This window comes from Petaurus breviceps, unplaced genomic scaffold (genome assembly GCF_028583685.1).
Source record: "Petaurus breviceps papuanus isolate PSGF00001 unplaced genomic scaffold, PetGlider_PUasm1.0 673, whole genome shotgun sequence".
NCBI classification, from domain to species: domain Eukaryota; kingdom Metazoa; phylum Chordata; class Mammalia; order Diprotodontia; family Petauridae; genus Petaurus; species Petaurus breviceps.
In genome coordinates this window covers 1,799,747-1,819,588 of record NW_027186448.1, presented here as the reverse complement: position 1 = coordinate 1,819,588, position 19,842 = coordinate 1,799,747, and the positions used below count along the sequence as shown (strand labels likewise).

Here is a 19,842-nt window from a genome sequence, read left to right as displayed (position 1 = left end):
TAATTTGTTTAGACATTGCCCAATTGAGTTTCCAGTTCTTTGTCAGTACAAAAAGTTCTATAGTTTTATTCATACATACAGGTCCTTTTCTTTTTTTCCCCCTATATTTGAATTTTTGGGGGGGTTAGGCCTGGGTAGCATTAACATTGGATTGGATTAGAGAGTATATTGTGCATAGTTTAGTGGTTTTCAGGGTATATTTCTGTATTGTTTTCCAGAATGGCTAGACTATTCACAGTTGCACCAAATAGTACATTGATATACCGGTTTTCCTGCAGCCTCTTAAACATGTCATTTTTCTTTTTTTGCAAATTTTGGCAATCTCATGTAGAATATCAGAGTGCTTTAGTTTATATTTCTCTAGTTATTCTTGATTGGTGGGGCAGCTAGGTGGCTGAGTAGATAGAGCATTAGCTCTGGAGTCAGGAAGACCCGAGTTAAAATATGGCCATAGATATTTACTAGCAATGTGATCTTGGGCAAGTCACTTAATCACAATCCCCCCCCCCCCAAAAAAAAAAAAAGAAACTATTGACTGGGAACCTTTTTCATTGTTGTAATAGCTTGTTTTTCTTAGAAAATTGCCTATATATAATATATATTTGTAGATTGCATATTTACATATACACACACACATCTTTTGGCCATTTTTCAATTGGGGAATGACTCTTTTTCTTAGAAGTTTGTATTAGTTCCTTGTTTATCTGCATTGTTGAGGAAGGGGTATATCCCAGATATAGGGGAATACCTGTGCAAAGGTATATAGGGAGATGAAAACTCAAGGACAGGGGCTTATTAGCTGACCAGTTCGATTGGAACAAAGAGGCATCAAGGGGAATAAGACAAAAGGAAAAAATAGGTGGAAGACATTGTGGAAGGTTTTATATGCTAGGCTGAGGATTTTGCTTTTTATACTAGATTCAGTTGGATAAAATGCACAGATTCTGGTGGATATCATTACACACATGTCAGCAGTCAGTTGTTTATGTGAGACTAAAATTCAGGAGAGATTTTAGGGCTGTCATCTAAATACTTGGAGGTAATTGAACATGTAAGAGATGATAAAAACACCCAAGGGGAGAATAGAAGATAACTCTGGACAAATCCTTGAGGGGGTCCACACTTACTAGACAGGAGAGGAATGATGATTCAGCAAAGGAGAGTGAGAATGGTCAGACATATAGGAAGAGAACCCAGAGAAAATCATGGAAGTCAAGTGGGGAGTATCTCTGGGAAGAAAGCAGCAGTGAAAGGAGTTTTAGGACTGAGATAAAAATATGTTGAATTTAACAGTTAACAAATAGCTGGTAACCTTGAGAGAACTCTATATATTGTGATACTGGCTTCTTGCAGGTAATACCACATTTTGTTCTTTGAATTCCTTCATATGTTATTCATAGGCAGCTTGGCACAGCTCAGCATAGTGGATGGAGTATTGGACCTTGGATTAGGGAGTCCTGAATTAGAAACCTGACTCAGGCATTTAAAAGCTGTGTGAGCCTGGGAATGTCACTTAACCTGTCTCATCCTTAGTTTCCTGATCTTTAAAAATATCTTTATAACAGCAGGATTGTTGTGAGGATCAAATGACACAATATATATTAAGCCCTTTGCAAACCTTAAAGTATTATGTTGTTAATAGAAACTGCATATTTGGGGTTTTAATGACATTTTTCTTCAATCAATAAATGTACTTTCTTCTCCTATTCCCTTCTTCCCATCCCCCTACTTGAGAAGAAAATCCCCTGTGAAGCAAAACAAATTTCTGTATAGGGCACATAAAAAATCCCCTCCCCCTCCCACCTCTTCATCAGGAAGTGGGTAGCACATTTCATTCTTAGTACTCTGGAATAATGGTTAGTCATTATACTGATCAGCGAGCTTAATTCCTTTGCCACAGAACCGTATTCTTATCTTTTGTTCACTTTTCTTCAATTCATTCAAGTTTTTCTGGGTTTCTCTGAAATAGTATTCCATCACTTTTATAAACACCATCTTCCCCAGATTCCCATTTTTTGCCAGCTCAAAAAGAGCTGTATTTTTGTACCTTTTTAGAGTTTGTTTTGCGTAGTCCTAATTCCTCCCTTAATCTACCCTCTCTGTAATTCCTCCTTCCCCTTTCTCTTTTTCCCTTATTTCCCTGTTGAGTGAAGGTATTTCTGTGTGTGTCTTTGTGTTTTCTTCACTACTTTGACCAGTTAAGATGAAAGTAAGGTTTAAGTGTCAGGTGCTTATCCCACCACCTCCTCTTTGTTTAGATGTTCTACTCTGTGTGAGGTGACCCTTTTTCCTTCTTCATTCTTCCATTCTTCAGTCCAGATCAAGCTATGACAAAACCACTCCCAGGCTTTTTGTCTAACCCTGTAGATGATAGGGGCTTATAGGGAATACACATGTCATTTCCCCATGTTAGAATGTAAACAGTTTATCCTTGTTGGTTTTTCATTGTTAATCTCTTAACTCCTGTATTAGAACTTAAAAGATCTAGATGTTTTGGAGTCATTCTCTTCTGAGTTTGTGTCATTTTTGTCATAACAGCTTTTAATAATGAGATTCTTTTTTTTTGTTTGTTCATTCTTCCAGTCTACTTCCTGACTTTTGATGTTAAGAGCCCAGTTCTATGTGCTTCTGTTGGGAATGTACTCTGGACTGTTATGTTGCTGCTTTCTTGGGGTTGGGATTGTTGTGTTGTTTTAAGAACCGTAGGGAGAACTCAGGCTCAGGACTTAGAAGATTTCAACACTTTCTTTTTTATTTTAAAAATTTTTTTATTTATTTATATTGTTTTTTTTTTAATTTACATCATTCATTTCCACAGGATTTTGAGTTATAAATTTTCTCCCCATTTTTCCCCTACCCACCACCCCAAAACAGTGATCCCACTGAATATCCCCTGCCCCAATCTGCTCTCTTCCATATCTTTCCCCATCCCTCCTACTTTCCAGTAGGGCACAGTGGATCTCTATGCCTCAGTGCCTGTATATGTTATTTCCCAGTCACATGTAAAATAATAATAATAATAATAACATACATATATTTTAAACATTTGATTTTAAACCATTGAATTCCAGATTCTTTCCCTACCTCTCATCACCTACCCTGGGAAGATAAGCAGTTCCATATAGGTTGTACATGTGTAGCTATGCAAAACATTTCCATAGTGGATATATTGTACTTTTACAATATTTGACTATATATATTTCCCTCCATCCTATCCCACCACCCACTAGTTCTGTTCTCTACTTTTATCCTGTCCCTTTTCAAAAGTGGGTGCTTCCAGCTTCCCTCCCCCCTAGCCTGCCCTCCCTTGCATCATCCCCCTCTCATCCCCTTCCCCCCTACTCTCCTGTAAGGTGAGATAACCTATTTAGTGTGTATGTCATTCCCTCCCTAAGCCCAGTTCAATGAGAATAAGGTTGACCCATTCCCTTTTACCTTCCTGTTCTTCCCCTCCATTGTAACCATTTTCCCTTGCCTCTTCTGTATGAGATAGTATGCACCAATCTGCCTCTCCCCATCTCCTCTCATTATATACCTCTCATCTCTTAATTCCACCTTGTAAGTATGATCTCTTCCTATTCAATTGGTCCTGTGCTCTCTGTCTATGTATACCTGTACACATATATATACACACTCACATATGTATTCATACACCTATATACCCTCCTATATAGACATAGATATGTATGTATACATATTATATATATATTATATATATATGTACACACACATTTCTATTCCCTCCAACTATTCTTATACTGAGAAAAGTTTCATAAGTTACAATTATCGTTTTTCCATGTAGGAATGTAAGTAGTTCAACTTTGATAAGTTCCTTATGATTTCTTTTCTCTGTTTACCTTCTCATGCTTCTCTTGCTTCTTGTATCTGAATGTCAAATTTTCTATTCAACTCTGGTTTTTTCATCAAGAATGCTTGAAAAGTCCTCTATTCCTTTGAATGACCATATTTTCCCCTGAAACATGATACTCAGTTTTGCTAGGTAGGTGATTCTTGGTTTTAATCCCAGCTCCTTTGACCTCTGGAATATCATATTCCAAGCCCTTTGATCCCATAGTGTAGAAGCTGCCAGATCCTGTGTTATCCTGATTGTGTTTCCACAGTATTCAAATTGTTTCTTCCTGGGTGCTTGTAATATTTTCTCCTTGATCTGGGAACTCCAGAACCTGGCTATAATATTCCTAGGAGTTTTCTTTTTGGGATCTTTTTCAGGAGGTGATCAATAGATTCTTTCAACCTCTGTTTTGCCCTCTGGTTCCAAAACATCAGGGCAATTTTCCTTGAGAATTTCTTGAAGGATGATTTCTAGGTTCTTTTTTTGATCATGGCTTTCAGGTAGTCCAGTAATTTTTAAATTATCTCTCTTGGATCTATTTTCCAGGTCAGTGGTTTTTCCATGAAATATTTCACATTGCCTTCTATTTTTTCATTTGTTTAAATCTGTTTAATAGTATCTTGATTTCTCATAAAGTTACTAGCTTCCATTTGCTCCAATCTAATTCTGAAGGGATGATTCTCTTCAGTGAGCTTTTGAGATTCTTTTTTCATCTGGCAAATTTGACTTTTTAAGGCATTCTTCTCCTCATTGCCTTTTTGAGCCTCATTTCCATTTGAATTAAGTCTATTTTTTAAAGTGTTATTTTCTTCAGTCAGGTTGTTGACTCTCATTTCATAATTTTCTTGCATCATTCTCATTTCTCTTCCCAGTTTTTCCTCTACTACTCTTATTTGGTTTTCAAAATCCTTCTTAAGCTCCTCTATGGCTTGTAAGCAGCTTATTCTTTTGATGGAAGATTTTGGTGCAGGAGTTCTTGTCTTCCTCCTGTTCCATGCTTTGATCCTTTTTGTCCCCAAAAAAGAAATCCAAAGTTGGACCGCTGTGCTTGGTTTGCTTCCTTTGCTTGTTCATGTTGCCACTCAATTACTTGACTTTTGAGCTTTTTGCCACAGTAGAACTCTGCTACCAGAGTGGGGAGCTTTGTCCTAATGGCTGGGGTTTTCTCAGCTGCTGGAGCTATTAGTTGGCCGCCCTCTCTGAAGCTTCCACAGGCTCTGGGAAGCTGGTCACACACCCCAGGACCTCCACCCCAGGCAGTGATCCAGATCCAAGCAGGTTAAAGCAAAAGCAATTGCCCCTCTGACTGGTTGCTTGGTACCCCTACAATCTGCAGGCCAGGAGCTCTGAAGCAGCCACTTGGAAGAGGCTGGATGGCTACCCATCCTCACCCACTTCTTGCCCTGGGGGCAAAGGCCAGACCACATTACAGAACTCCCAGGACCCAACGTCCACACTGCACTCACTGACCTATTACTTGGTCCTTAGCATCTATGTGTTGATAATTCTGGAAACCGCCACAGCTGCTGGTGATCTGAAGTCCCTCCAGCTGGTGGTTGGTTGTGGCTGCCCTGAGGCTAAAACCTCTGGCTTTGAGCCCCGTTGGCCCCAGAATGCTGAGCTGGCCCCTTCTTGCCAGCCTGCCGGACTGTCTTCAGCGGGAGGTTAGCTTCTCTGTGTCATTTTGTGGATTCTGTAGTTCCAAAGTTTGTTTAGAGTAATTTTTTACATGAATTGGAGGAGTCATCTACTTTGCCATCTTGACTCTGCCCCCAATTTCAACACTTTCAAAGTGATATTTTCCAGGGCAAAGATTTATTACTGCCCCTCTGGTCCCAGTTCATCACCTGGGTTTGGGTCTTAGTGATCAGAGACTACTGCTGAGCTCAGTCACTGTCAGCCAGCTGAGAAGCTCTGCTGATTCAATGACAGTTATAGACTGATTTTTGGGCTGGGATTGCTGCTCTGGTTATTCCTCTGCAGTCCTCATATGGGGCTGGAGGCTGGAACCTATTCCTTATTCTACTCTCTACTCTTAAGATTTGGGCCACACTACACTACTCCTCTTTTCTGCACTGAATCTGTGACTTGGAACTCAGTAGTGGGTTGCAAAGCTTCCAGTTTGTATTTGTCTCTATTGTGGTGCTCTTATATGGATTTGGTGCTGCCCCAATGTGTTGTTGCTTTTGATCAAGCCTTACCCATTCTATTCATTTAGTGCTGTTCTAAAATTTTAATTTATTATAGTGTCTTAAGTTATTAGACCCATTAGAATTAGAATATTGCGTTTATTATATGTCAAGCACCATACTAAGTGAGAATACAAATAGAAAATTAAGACATTCCCATGTACTCAGTGAGCTCATATTCTAATTGGGAAAGACAACACATCGAGAAAAGTGCAGCTGCCAGGCAGATGGAAAGGCCTAGAATTCCTAAGAGTCAAATGAAGGGATAGCAAGTCCCAAGGTTACCTCATATGTAGATCATATGCCAAGGGTTTATAGGGGATAGAGACAGGGTGTCTGATTAAGACCTGGCAGTCCTCTAGCTCACGAGAAAGAATAGAGTTGGTGTCTCCCATCTTCTATAAGCTGTCAAACAGATTAGATGAATGGATGAGAGGGTGGGGAGAGGTAAGGTTAAGGAAGGAGAGGAAATACCTGTAGTAGAGTCTTCCCAATGCATGATTGCCTCAGATGGGTTCTGGGAATAAAATTAAAGTTTCAGCCCTTAGAATTTCATTGGATATTATATACGTGTATGTGTATGTGTGTGTATGTATGTATGGTCTTTGGTCCTGGCTAACTTTAAACTAAAGACCTCTGATCTAGAATTTCTCAACAATTTTTCTTGGACCTGTTAAGAATGTCCTACAATTTCATTTTCATTTTTAGTAATTTCATTACTAGTTCTTGGAGCTACTAAAGGCATATCCTCTGTCACTTCCTGTTTTTGACCAAAGACTTTCTGATTGCCTTTGGATCACCAACTCATTAGGAGTAGAAACAGAAAGAGTAAGTCTAACCCAAGAGCGATAGATTAGGATGCCTCTCATCATGCTTAAGGCTGTTATGACAAAGAGGAACATGACTTTACGTCAGACTAACTTCATTTCCTTTTTTTGACAGGATTTCTAATCTAGTAGATGAAGGCAATGTTGTAGATATGTTACTTAGAATTTAACCAACAGTTGATGAGTACTTTTGCTACTACTACATGCTACTGATGTAGAAAAAATGGAAAGATATGGTCTAGAGTCTAGACAGTAGTACAACTAGATGGATTTAGAACTGAGATTAGTCATTTAATGGTTCCATGTCACTTTGTCATCTTGGAGGGAGGTCTCCCATGGACTATTTCAAAGATGTGTTTGGCCTGTGCTGTTTAATATTTTTCATTTGTGACTTGGATAAAGGCATGGGATCACATGCTTATTCAGTTTGTAGCTGACCAGAAAGTGAGAGATATCATTAATGTGCTAAATGGATCCATAGAGATCTTGATAGGCTAGAACATTGGGTTGTTTCTAGTAAGATGAAAATTTTTTTTTAAATTAATTAATTAATTTGCTTTTTGGAGGGGGGAGGGCAGGGCAGTTGGGGTTAAATGACTTGCCCAAGGTCACATGGCTAGTAAGTGTGCCAAGTGTCTGAGTTTGGATTTGAACTCAGGTCCTCCTGACTCCAGGGCCAGTACATAGATTCACTGTGCCACCTTGATGCCCCAAGATGAAATTCTTTAAAATTATTTTTACCGCTATTATATTTTGAGTTTTATACTTGGATTCAAAAATATCTTTATAAGTATGAGGTGGGGTAGTGTAGTTAGACAGCAGTTTGCGTAACAAAGAGGGGATTAGTGGATAGCAAACTTAGTACAAGTTCACTGTGTGATAGAATAGCCAGAAAAGTTAATTTAATTGTAGGCTACATTTAATAGGCCTTTTCTCTAGGAATAGAGTCACTATAGCCTTACTTTGTTCTGCCCTGGTTACACCAAAGCTGGCATATTATGTTCAGTTCTAGGTATCACATTTTAGGAAGTATATTGATCAGCTAAAGGAATAACTAGAATGTAAAGGACTGAATATGCATGTTGTATAAAGCCTTTTTTTTTTTTTTAAATCACAAATTGTAGATCCATTCTTAGCACATTTCATTTTTCAGAGTATCATTGCCTCTTATCTCAAGCAATAGGATAACCACCTTCTTTTCTCCATCATAGAAGGGGGAAGGTAATAGCATTTTCATATGTGTGAGACTTCACTGGATCCCCTAGTAGGTATTCTAATGTGGGACCAGAAGGACTTACTTGAGATGTGTAAACCCCAAATTTTCTTCTAATTCTGTCTGTATTCTTTCATAATCTCAGCCACTTCTGGTATCTGTGTGGGGCAGTTTGATGTGGATCAGCATTCAGATCCCCAGGACTTGGCATCATACCATCCTTCTTATTCTTGAGTGGCTCCTTTCTTTTTCTTTTTAAACAGTTTTTTTTTTTCATTCTGAAATTAAGAAATAAAACAAGTATTTCCATAACAAAATTGAATTAAATTAAAAAAAATTAATTTAGTTTTAGTTTTCAACATTCACTTCCATAAGTTTTAAATTTTCTCCACCTCTCTCCCCTTCCCCTCCATAAGATGGAGTGCAGTCTGATATAGGCTCTACATATATTTTCTTATTAAACATATTTTCACATTAGTCATGTTGAATAGAAGAATTAGAATGAATGGGAGGAACCATGAGAAAGAAAAAAGCTAAACAAAAAGAGAGCAAATAGCATACTTGAATCTGCATTCAGACTCCCTGTTTCTTTCTTTGTATGTGTATGGCACAGAATATAATTTTTAAAAAAAGAATTGCACATGAAATTCTGTACAACTTGTTTTTCCTTTTAAATATATAATCATGTAACTTTCCTTCCTCCCACCCTCTGCCCTAGAGATGGCTACCATTAGACATAAATATGTTTGTGTGTGTGTATATGTATGTACACATATATATGTGTAAACCCACACCATACATACTTCTCCTTATCATTTCTTTCTGTGGGTACAGATAGCATCTTTGTTCATAGGTTCTTTGTAGTTAATTTGTGTATTTATAATAGTCCAAATGACTTGGTTGCTCACAGTTGTTCTTAAAAAAATTACTGTTACTATATATATAGTAATAATAATGAGTGAAACAAGCAGAACCAAGAAATGTTCTTGGTTCTGCTTCTTTCACTCTTCATTATTTCATGCAAATTTTTCCATGTTTTTCTAAAATCAAGCTCATCATTTCTTATAGCACATCACAATCATATACCACAACTTGCTTAGTCATTTCCCAGTTGATGGTAACTCCACAATTTCCAGTTCTTTGCCACCACAAAGAGAGCTGCTATGAATATTTTAGAACATACAGGTTCTTTTCCTTTTTTCCTAATCATCTTGTGAGCAGACCTAATAATGGTATTTTAACCACCTGTTAATATCCTTTGACCATTTATATAAATTGTGGAATAACTCATGTTCTTGTAGATTTGAGAAAGTTCTTTACATATTTGAGATATGAGACTTTTATCTGAGAAACTGTCTATAAAATTTTCTCCAATTTTCTGTGCTTTCCTTCTCATCTTGGCTATATTTGTTTTATTTGTACAAAACCTTTTTAATGTAATGTAATTGAAATTATCCATTTTACCCCTCACAATGCTCTCTACTTGTTTTTTCATATTGTTTGCCTATGCATGTCTGATACGTAATATGTTCTATGTTCTTCAGATTTTCTTGTAATATCTAGGTTACGTTTCCATTTTGACCTTATTGGGGTAAATGGTGTAAGATACTGTTCTATGTTCAATTTCTGCCAGACTGCCTTCCAGCTTTCCCAACAATTTTTACCAAATGATGAATGCTCATCTCCAAAACTTAAGTCTTTATACTTGTCAAACACAAGGTTACTATAGTCATTTGCTGCTTTATATTGTATTTATGCTCTGTTCCATTTAATCTGCCTTTCTATATCTTAGCCAGTACCAGATAGTTTTGATAATTACTGCTTAAGATCTGGTACTGCTAAACTTCCTTCCTTTGCATTTTTTTTTATTAGTTCCCTTGATATTCTTGACCTTTGGTTCTTCCAAATGATTTTTTAAATTACATTTTCTAATTTAGTAAAATATGTTTTTTTGATAATCTAATTGGGATGGCATTGAATATATAGATTAATTTAGGTTAAATTGACATTTTTATTATATTGGCCCTGTCTGTTCATGAACAATTAATATTTTTCCAGTTATTTAAATCTGATTTTATTTGTATGAAACTTTTTTTATAATTTTGTTCATATAATTCCTGTCTTTATTTTGGCAGGTGTGCTTCCAGGTATTTCATACTGTCGAGTTATTAAATGGGGTATTTCTTAGTATCTCTTCTTGCATGGGTCTGTTCTCTTAATGACTGGCCTCATCCTGAGCCCAGGCCCCTGACATAGGGCCAGTAGTGCTTCATGCTCATACTCATTGTGGATGTACATGTCAGACACAGTTGTATTCAGGTGAAAAGTATATGGTAGGGTGGGGTGGTGGATCGAAATAATCTCAGGCAGATTGTCTACCTCAACTGTTGGTAAAGGTGAAGTTCTGCTATTCTCATAGAAACAGAATTATAGATTCCATGAGCTTAAGGGTAAGAGTTGCTACTACTAGCTTGCCAACTTAGAAAGGTAGAGGAGTAAGGGAAGAGAACAGGGTGACTCAGAATCTTCTCACCTTGAGATGGTGTGGAGTCTTCTGGTCTTTGGTTTTCTGTGGTCTTCTGGATTAAGGGCTTCTGTTGGTTGCTATTCCTTTTTACTTTGGGATTTGGTAATTGAAGGCAATAACTCTAGTTTTAGCTAATTTGTGAATTTAGAGTTTGAGTATTGGGTTTATATTTTGTTCTCTTGGTTACCATCTAGCATAGAATATGGTGTTTCTCTTTTGTTTTTGTTCCTAAACTTTATACTCTTTTCCTCTTTGCCAAGGAATGCTCTGTAGTATTGGAAAGAACTTTATATATGTAAGACTTGATTTCTTTAAATATTGGACTGTACAGTGTTTGTTAAATTTGTCATTGGATCATAATTTTAAAGTTGGAAGGGCCCTTACAGTTCATGTATTCTAATCTGTTAATTTTACAGATGAAGAAACTGAGGCCCAGAGAGGTGAAATTATCTTACTGCAAGTAAGGAACATGGTTGAGACTGGAATATGCCAAATCTGGTGCTTTTCCTACTATACCATGCTGCCTCCTCTTGTTTCATTTTGGGACTTTGGTCCCTTTAAGTCCTTGATTGCTTGCTTAATTTGTGATATTGTTTTTGGCTTTTAGGCCCTAAACTACCATAGGCATAGTTTGTAGTGACTCCTACCTAATTTTGCTTTAGAATCATTGTTAAAGTAGATATAATGAGGAATTTCCAACATTTTTCGCCTTTATAATGTTTATTAAAGTTTTTGTTTTAGTCTTATAGACTGGTTGAATCTTGTGATCTATCTTTTTGTATACTTTTTTTTAAAACATGTTTCTCTTTTCTTCCTTTACAGGCATATACCATTGTGTCTTTCCCTTTACAATGGCGCAGAGGAGTGGTCTAGAAGATCCGGAGAGGTACCTCTTCGTGGATAGGGCTGTAATTTACAATCCTGCCACTCAGGCCGACTGGACTGCTAAAAAGCTGGTTTGGATTCCCTCAGAACGCCATGGTTTTGAGGCAGCAAGTATCAAGGAAGAGAGAGGAGATGAAGTTATGGTTGAATTGGCAGAAAATGGAAAGAAAGCAATGGTCAATAAAGATGATATTCAGAAGATGAACCCACCTAAATTTTCCAAAGTGGAAGATATGGCAGAATTAACATGCTTGAATGAAGCATCTGTTTTGCATAACCTCAAGGATCGTTATTATTCTGGACTTATTTATGTAAGTATTTTTTTTAAAGATAGTATTTAAAATTGAATGGATATGAGGAATAACTGCAAATTATTGTAAATGATGAGCCATGTCTTAAGCACATAAGCACATTGAACCTCCATATTCTCTACTAGAGTTTCTTTTTGCTGAACTGTAACATTGAAGATAGAAAAGGTAATCTGATTACCTAGGCCTTCCTTTGTTTCAAATATAAACTTAATTTGCATATCAGTTTAGGTCACCTCCCTGCTCAGTAAATTCTGATAGGTTCCCTATTACTTACAGGATCAAGTATGCTCTGTTTGGCATTTAAAACTCCAGTCTTTTCTTTTCATGCATTTGCTGTCTTATCCTTTACTCTCCTCCATGTGCTCTGTTTTCTAGTGACCCCAGTCTATTTGTAGTTCCTCAAACAAGCTTTCCGTGTCTTTGTGCTTTTATATTTTCTGTCACCACCTGCTCTGCCTCCTCACTTCTGGCTTCTTTTAATATTCAGTGTCTGTTCCCACTGTTGATAATGCTATCTCCTTCAATTCTGTAAAGATCTTTTATTTGTACCTAGACTTATATACTGTCTCCCCCATTAGAATGTGAACTATTTGAAGGCAGGGACTTTTTTTGTATTTCCTTTGCTTATTTATTTGTGCCTGGTATATAATTAGTTGTTAATAAATGCTTGTTTACTGACTGGTAAAATACCACCAACTAATTGAACGTATACAAATGTAGTGTTATGAGTCAAGAAAGTATGTGAAAGTATGTCAGCACAGATCCTGAGATTACTAGTAGGAGTAAAATAGGAAAAAATGCAACTGGGCTCTGACAACATCTGAGAATGTGGTAGTGAGTCCAGAGAAGTGGTAGATAAGGGTGATGGAGCATGGGTTTGCAATGAAGAAAAATAGGTGGGAAAGTGGTAGAACATTGGTATAAAAATTGATACTAGTATCAGGAAAGCATAGTAATTTTCTTTAGTATTATGGATAGAAAACAGTGAAGTCTCCATTGGTAAAAGGCAGTTGTAGAGTTTCATGTTTCTGATAAGGTAAGAGAAAATGGAAGGGATACAAATAGAATAATAGAATTTTAAAGTTGCAGGATACCTTAGAGATTAGGCCAGTTTCCTCATTTTACAGATCAGGAAAGTATCTGTGTTGACTTTCATATATAGTAGACACTCAGATATTACTAAATAGTTTGGAAAATGAGTAAAGGAATGCCAATTTCATAGAATTATGAAGTCTTACATTTAAAAGGAAATTTAATGTATCTTAGGAGAGGATCCTTTCTAGAAGGTACTAGCTCTCCACTGTCTCTCTAAAGCATGTTGTAGTAGACAGACTGTAGGATCCACAGACTTAGATCTAGAAGGGATATTGGAGGTTGTCTAGCTCATTCTCTCATCTTATAGAAGAGGAAACAGGGACAGGGAGGATAAATTAACTTACTTAGGTTTTTCCACAAGCAGTAAAGTAGCACCCATAGTTTGAAAGCAGGTCCTTATTCCAGATTCAACATTCTTTACACACTGCTTTAGAACCCTGGGCTTGGAGTCAAGAACAAGGTGTGAATTCTGCCACAGATACTCAACCAGCTGTGTGACCTGGGCAAGTCATTTAACTTCATTAAGCCCTAGTTTCATCATCTCTGTAAAGTAGAGATAATAGCAGAGTTGTTGTGGGGAATCAGTTAATATAGTATATAAAGAATTTATGATATTGGGGAATTCACTGTCACATAAGCAGTGCATGTGATTTTGGGGCAGCTCTACTGGCTAGAACTGTTTTTCTCATATTGAGCAGACATCTTCTTTTCTAAAACAAATACTTGACAGTACTAGTTCTGGCTCCTGTTCCATAGAACAAGCCTACTTTCACTGCTATGTGATAGCTCTCTTCTAGTAATGAAAGGGCTACTACTTTGCCCCTCCTCAGATCTTTCATATTTAAAGAAAAATATGCTTAAAATAGTCATAGAATGGAATGTTATAATTAAACTCAAGTTCTGTTGCCACTACAAGAGTCAGAAGGAATTTTTTGATTTTGATTTTTTAAAAATATGTTGAATCAGTATTTTTGTTTTATATTTCCCCTGTATTGTTCCCCTTCCTTCATCCCAGAGAATATTCCTTGTAACAAAAAAAAATTTTTGAGAAGAGAAAAAATTAAGCAAAAATGAACAATACACTGAAAAAAGCTGACATTTTATGCAGTGTTCTGTGTTCATGGATAACTACCTCTATCACAATAATATTTATTGGTATATCTATATATATATATTTTTTTACATCACCAAAATTTTCTCTGCATCTGTCTTCTGACCCTTTCTCAGAAAGTCATTTTTATGACAAATAATATTTTTAGAGAAAAAATCTGATCAGAAAAACTGATCAGTTATTGAAAAAAATCTGAAAATATTTTTAATATACCATGGTCTTGTATCTCCTACCTGACAAGGAGTGGGTTAGGAGTGTCAAGTCTTTGGAGATATACTTATTCTTTGTAATTCTGCAACATTCATCTTTCATTATTTTGTGGGTTTTTTTCTGTTTATATTGTTTTTTTGACTATGCTTACTTCACTCTGGAAATGTAAAAATGTTCATGCAAATCTTTCCACACTTCTCTGCATTCATCATATTATATTCACTGTGTTGTACAGGATGGTAATAATTCATTGTGTTCATGTACCACAATTTGTTTTGCCATTCCTCAGTCAATGGGCATCTATTTTTGTTTTCAGTTGTTTATTATCCCCAAAAATGCTATTATAAATATTTTTCTGTGTAAAGGGACTTTTCTTGTTATCAGTAGCCCCTTTGGAGTTTCAGTGGAATCTCTGGGTCATAAGCTATAGACTTTTTAATCGCTTTATTTGCACAATCCCAAGTTGCTTTTGAAAGCAATATTGATTCACAGATCCACCAACAATATAGTAGGGTACCTACTTTTCCATCATCTTTCCAACTTTGCTGTTCCCATCTCTTGTCATTGTTGCCATTTACAAAGTGTGAGACAAAATTTCAAAGTTGTTTTAATTTTATTTCTCATTAGTCATTTGGAACATTTTTTCAATGTTGGTGGTTAATAGTTTGCAGTTCTTTTGAGGAAGAGTTTGTTCATATCCTTTTACTACTTATCTTTTAGGAAATGACGTTTTGGTTTTACATTTGTTAGTTGTTTTGCATAGCTTAGATATTAAACCTTTCTCAGAAATTTTATATAAATATTTTTTTTCCTTCCATTTGACCATTTCCCTTTATGATTCTCTTCTTAACTCTCAGCAATCTGGCTTCCTACCACATTATCTGACTGAAACTTTCTTCTCCAGAATTACCAGATCTAATGGGGTTTGTCTTTTGAAAGTTTTTTTAAATTCAATTTTATTTTCAGTTTCAAATTTTCTCCCTTTCATCTTCCCTCTTCACATTGCAACTTGTTACAAATATGCATAGTCAAGTAAAACAAATTTTCAGATTAGCCATGTCCAAAAAGAAGAAAGAAAAGAAAATGGGCTTCACTGTACTGAGTCTATCAGCTCTTTACCTGGGGAGTAGATAGCATGTTTCATCATGAGTCCTTCAGAGTAGCAGTTGGTCATTGTGTCATTGTGTTGACCAGAGTTCCTAAGTCTTTCGGAGTTTGTCATTACAATATTATTGCTGTTGCTAATTCTTCTGGTTCTACTCATGTCACTGCACATCATTTCATACAAATCTTCTCAGGTGTCTCTGAAACCATCAACATCACCATTTCTTACAGCATAATAATATTCCATCATATTTACATACCACAACATGTTGGGCATCCCTTCAATTTCCAATTCTTTTCCACCATAAAAAGAGCTGCTTATAAATATTTTTATGCATATGGATCCTCTTTCTCATTCTTTTATCTCTATGAGATAGAGACTTAGTAGTGGTTTGGATGGATCGAAGGGTATACACGGTTTAGTAGTTCTTTGGCCATAGTTCCAAATTACTTTCCAGAATGACTGGACTTTTCTCAGTCCTCATCCGTGATCTCTCTGCCACCTTTGACATTGTTGATCATCTCCTGTTTATTCTCGTCTCTCTAGGATTTCATGACACTACTTTCTGCTGCTTGTCCTGTCTCAGCGCTCCTCCAAATTCCCCTGTGCTTGATCTTCATCCACATCGCACCCCCTGTGGACGTCCCCCAAGCTTCTGCCACGGATACTCTTTTTCTCCCCACACATTACTTTGCTTGGTGATCTCATAAGTTTTCATCTCCCTGGAGATGGTTCCTAAATCGACCTATCCATGCTTTAATATTTCTTTTGACTTTCAGGCTCACATCTCCAAGATCTATTAGACATCTTGAACTAGATATTCTATAGACATTTTAAACTCAATATGTTCAGAACTGAACACATTGTCTTTCTCCTCCAATTCCTACCATCTTCTTAACTTCCCTTTTACATTAAGGGCACTACTTTCTTTTCCAGTCAACAAGGTTCATAGCTTAAGTGGCATTCTTGACTTCTCATTTTCTGTCACACTCCTCACATTCCAGTCTGTTACCAAGTCCTGTCATTTATGTGTTTATAACATCTCTTGTATATGTTCTCTTCTCTCCTTTGACACTGACTCTTTGTCACACCTGGACTGTCGAAATAGCTTGGCTGGCCTCCATGCCTTTAAACTCTTTCTACTACAGTCCATTCTTCACTCAACTGTCAAGTGATCTTCCTAAAGCATAGGTATGATCATGTCATACAGATGTTTCATTAATGACGGGTCCTTGTTACTTTTAGGATCAAACATAACATTCTCCATTTACCTTTTAAAACCTGTCATAACTTCTGTTTCGCACATGAGTTTGAGTTGCCTCCATGACATACAGTTGATAATATACAGGGTATATACAGGATAGTTCATGATTCAGAATTATTGCCTTGTGGTGCTAGATAGGTAGATAGATAGAAAAAAAGAAAGAAATTGAATCCATGGGAGCTGATGAGGTGACCAAGAGTAAGAACTGGAGAAAAAAAGAGGAAAGAACTTAGGACAAAAGTCTTGGGGTATGTGTGACATTAGCAAAGGATACTAAGAAGGAATATTTGGACAGGTGGGAAGAGAATATATCCGTTGTAGACATATGAAAGATATTTAAAATATATGAATGGGTATCATAGATAGTCTTATCTCTCCTATGCAGAAATGATACGGTATCTTTGTAAGTGTGTTTAATAGCAGTAATAGTATTGGCAGGCTCTATACAAATCTACTCTGGACAATTAATACCATTTTACAATATTGTTAGGGTATAAGAGAAACTTTGTATGACATCATTGATCACCCATTAATGTAAGTGTTCTTATTGAACTAACATTTTTGCCTAATGTTTTTGAGGAACCAATTATAATGAGGTTAGTTAAGTCTCTGGTCTAAATCTTACTGTCTTGCCTAACTACTTGAATATTTGAGAGTCAGTTCACTCAGTTATGGTACCTGCTTGTCAGAGTTTATTTATGTTTTACTTATCAGGGTGATGGGGAAGCACACTGACTGTCAGTGCATGATATAGTGGGAGGAGTTTTCTGGTTTTGGAGTCAGAAAGTCTAGATTTGAATCCTAGCTCAGATGCTACCTGGGTGACTTGGTGTGTCACTTACTTTCTTTGGTCCCCAGTTTAGTCAGTTATGGCTGGGAATCAAAGGGACTTGACTGGATGAACAATTAGTTGTTTCTTATACTTTAGGATAATAAAGTGAAGGGGAAAGGAAGGGGTTGGAAGATTGGTTAAATCAATTTATTAGTAAGTTAGTTTAAAAGAAAAGGATCACATCATCGGTCCTTTTGAATTGACCTAATCAGTTGAAAGGGCTAGCTGTACATAAATACAGCCGTGATTCTTTAGGAATAGATTAATTAATTGCATGTGAAAAATTTCAAAAAGATCATTTTGTTAAACGGATTTTATGGCATACTTGATTCTTCTGTGAGGGAGTGAACTGCCTCCTAATTTATCTTTTTGATTTTTAAATTAGAAGCATGCCTATAATGCCTTTTCCCCTGAGCAATTCATAGCTCTTAGATATAGGCCTATCCTGGGTTTCTAAGTTAGTAAAGTATTCCTGCAAATGAAGTGTATTTCTTAATTTAGGTTTGGCTAAACTCACTACTGTTGCTCAGAAGTGGAGCATTTACAAAGGAGCTAATGAATTAGAACAGACTGAAAATAAGAAACACTGCCTGAAGTTTTTGGAGAGACCTTTAGATCAGAAATCATCAAATGAATAGAATAGCTAATAATAATCATTTACAATTATATCAGACTTTAAGTGTTGCTATCATTGTTCTCTGTGATCCTATTTCTCATGTTATGTGTGTGTGTGTGTGTGTGTGTGTGTGTGTGTGTGTATCTCACAACCTTGTGAGGTCGTTACTGTGTCATCCCCATTTTGTGGATGAGAAAGTAAAGTTACAAGATCATAACCCCTGGTTAGTAGTTGAACCTGGATTTGTGCTTTTATCACTCCTCTGTAGTGTACTGTAGTGGACACGGTCTTTCACCAGGTTCATGGAATAGTACTTTATATTCTGGACACTGAGTAGGTGCTAAGGAATGTATCCTTGAAGAGATTTGTCAATGTCTTTTAACATTACAGAATGTTAAGTCTAGTCAAAGAGCAATAAACTGAGCATCAGTGGTAAGTTTACATTATCCGAGTGCAAAGATCTTTTCTTTTTTTTTTTTCTCCTCATGTCTTGCTCTCTCACTTTTTTCATCATCCCTCACGTGGACAGCAGAACTGTTTTGCTGGAATGAGCAGAACTTATCTGGCTAGGATCACAAAACATTAGAATTTTTGAGGTGAGGATTAGAAGAGAGGTTGGTCTGTTGTGTTACCTGGCAAAATGGATAAAAAAAGATGTTCTTTGGCTATAGCTTTTGTAAATCAGTAGGCACAAAAGTATTAAAAAACAGAATGGTTTAATAATGGAATGGGCTGTGTATTTTTTTAAAGAAATGATTTAAAATCAGTTGCACATAACTGTACGTAATTTTTATTTTTTTAAACTGGTTTGATAGGTAGTGTAGTACTGTGGAAGGAGCCCTGAATTTGAAGTCTGAGAAACAGAGTTTGAAGGTAAACTTTGCCACTTGGGCAATACACTTAAGCTCCATGGACTTCAATGTCCTCATCTGTAAAATGGGGATATTGGATTAGATACTTTATATGGTCCTTTCTATCTTTGAATTTAAGATTTATGGATATATAGATTCTGTAGCATAAGGCTTTGCTAATATTATCAAGTTTGGAAGTTGGGAAAAGTGAGGGAGGGAAGACTTCTAAGAGAATTTATACCATTTCCCAGTTGACCAGAGTGGATTTGTGGTGTTGCAAGTCAGAGGTTGTAGGTAAATTTTGTTGTTCTTTGATAGGAGTTTGTTAAAGAACAAGACTTAGTTGCAAGCTTCAATTCTGTATGTGTAATCTTTTCAATTTAGACAGCTTAACAAAATGAATCATCTTAGTCTTTGAACCTTATCATCCAGGTAAACTTATGGGGGATAATAGTGATATTCTTATAAAGAAGAGGATTTAACAGTTTGAGAAAGTACTTATCGGTTTGGTTGGGTATCTTACAGGGAAAACCGTGTGTGAATTGTCTTGGGATGGGATCCTTTTCTTTTCAAATATCTGAGGGTTAATTTTCATTTTAACAGTTTGTTTTTAATGGAAATATACTTCCCTGTCTTAACACATAGAGTACACAGACCATTGTTATTTTCTTGATAAGTCACAGTTTTCAATTACTGTGACATGGTAAAGGTACAGTTATAGAGATGGTATAGGACATATGGGTGAATGGATATTGACCCTGGCAGAATGTTTTGGGTAGAGAAATGTATTTGTGATAGCGCTTATCACTTAACACTGTACTGCTTCTGTTTCATTGAAAAATTTTTCTTTCCCATTAATAACTATTTTTTCTCCCTTCTACCTCTCCCACCAAGAACAAAAACACTACCTTGTAACAAATACTCAGTCTTCTAAAACAAATTCCCACATGTAT

General features: G+C 36.5%; 1 protein-coding gene across 3 annotated transcripts in view; it reads left to right on the top strand.

Annotated features, from left to right (window-relative positions):
- MYH10 (myosin heavy chain 10) overlaps window positions 1-19,842 on the top strand; it is a 214,955-nt gene that overhangs the window by 10,035 nt on the left and 185,078 nt on the right. For all 3 annotated transcript variants that reach the window (XM_069104170.1, XM_069104168.1, XM_069104169.1), the window contains exon 2: window positions 11,432-11,805. In XM_069104170.1, the coding sequence (XP_068960271.1) occupies window positions 11,461-11,805 (345 nt within the window). In that variant the 5' untranslated portion in view covers window positions 11,432-11,460. The remainder of the gene's footprint in view (window positions 1-11,431; window positions 11,806-19,842) is intronic.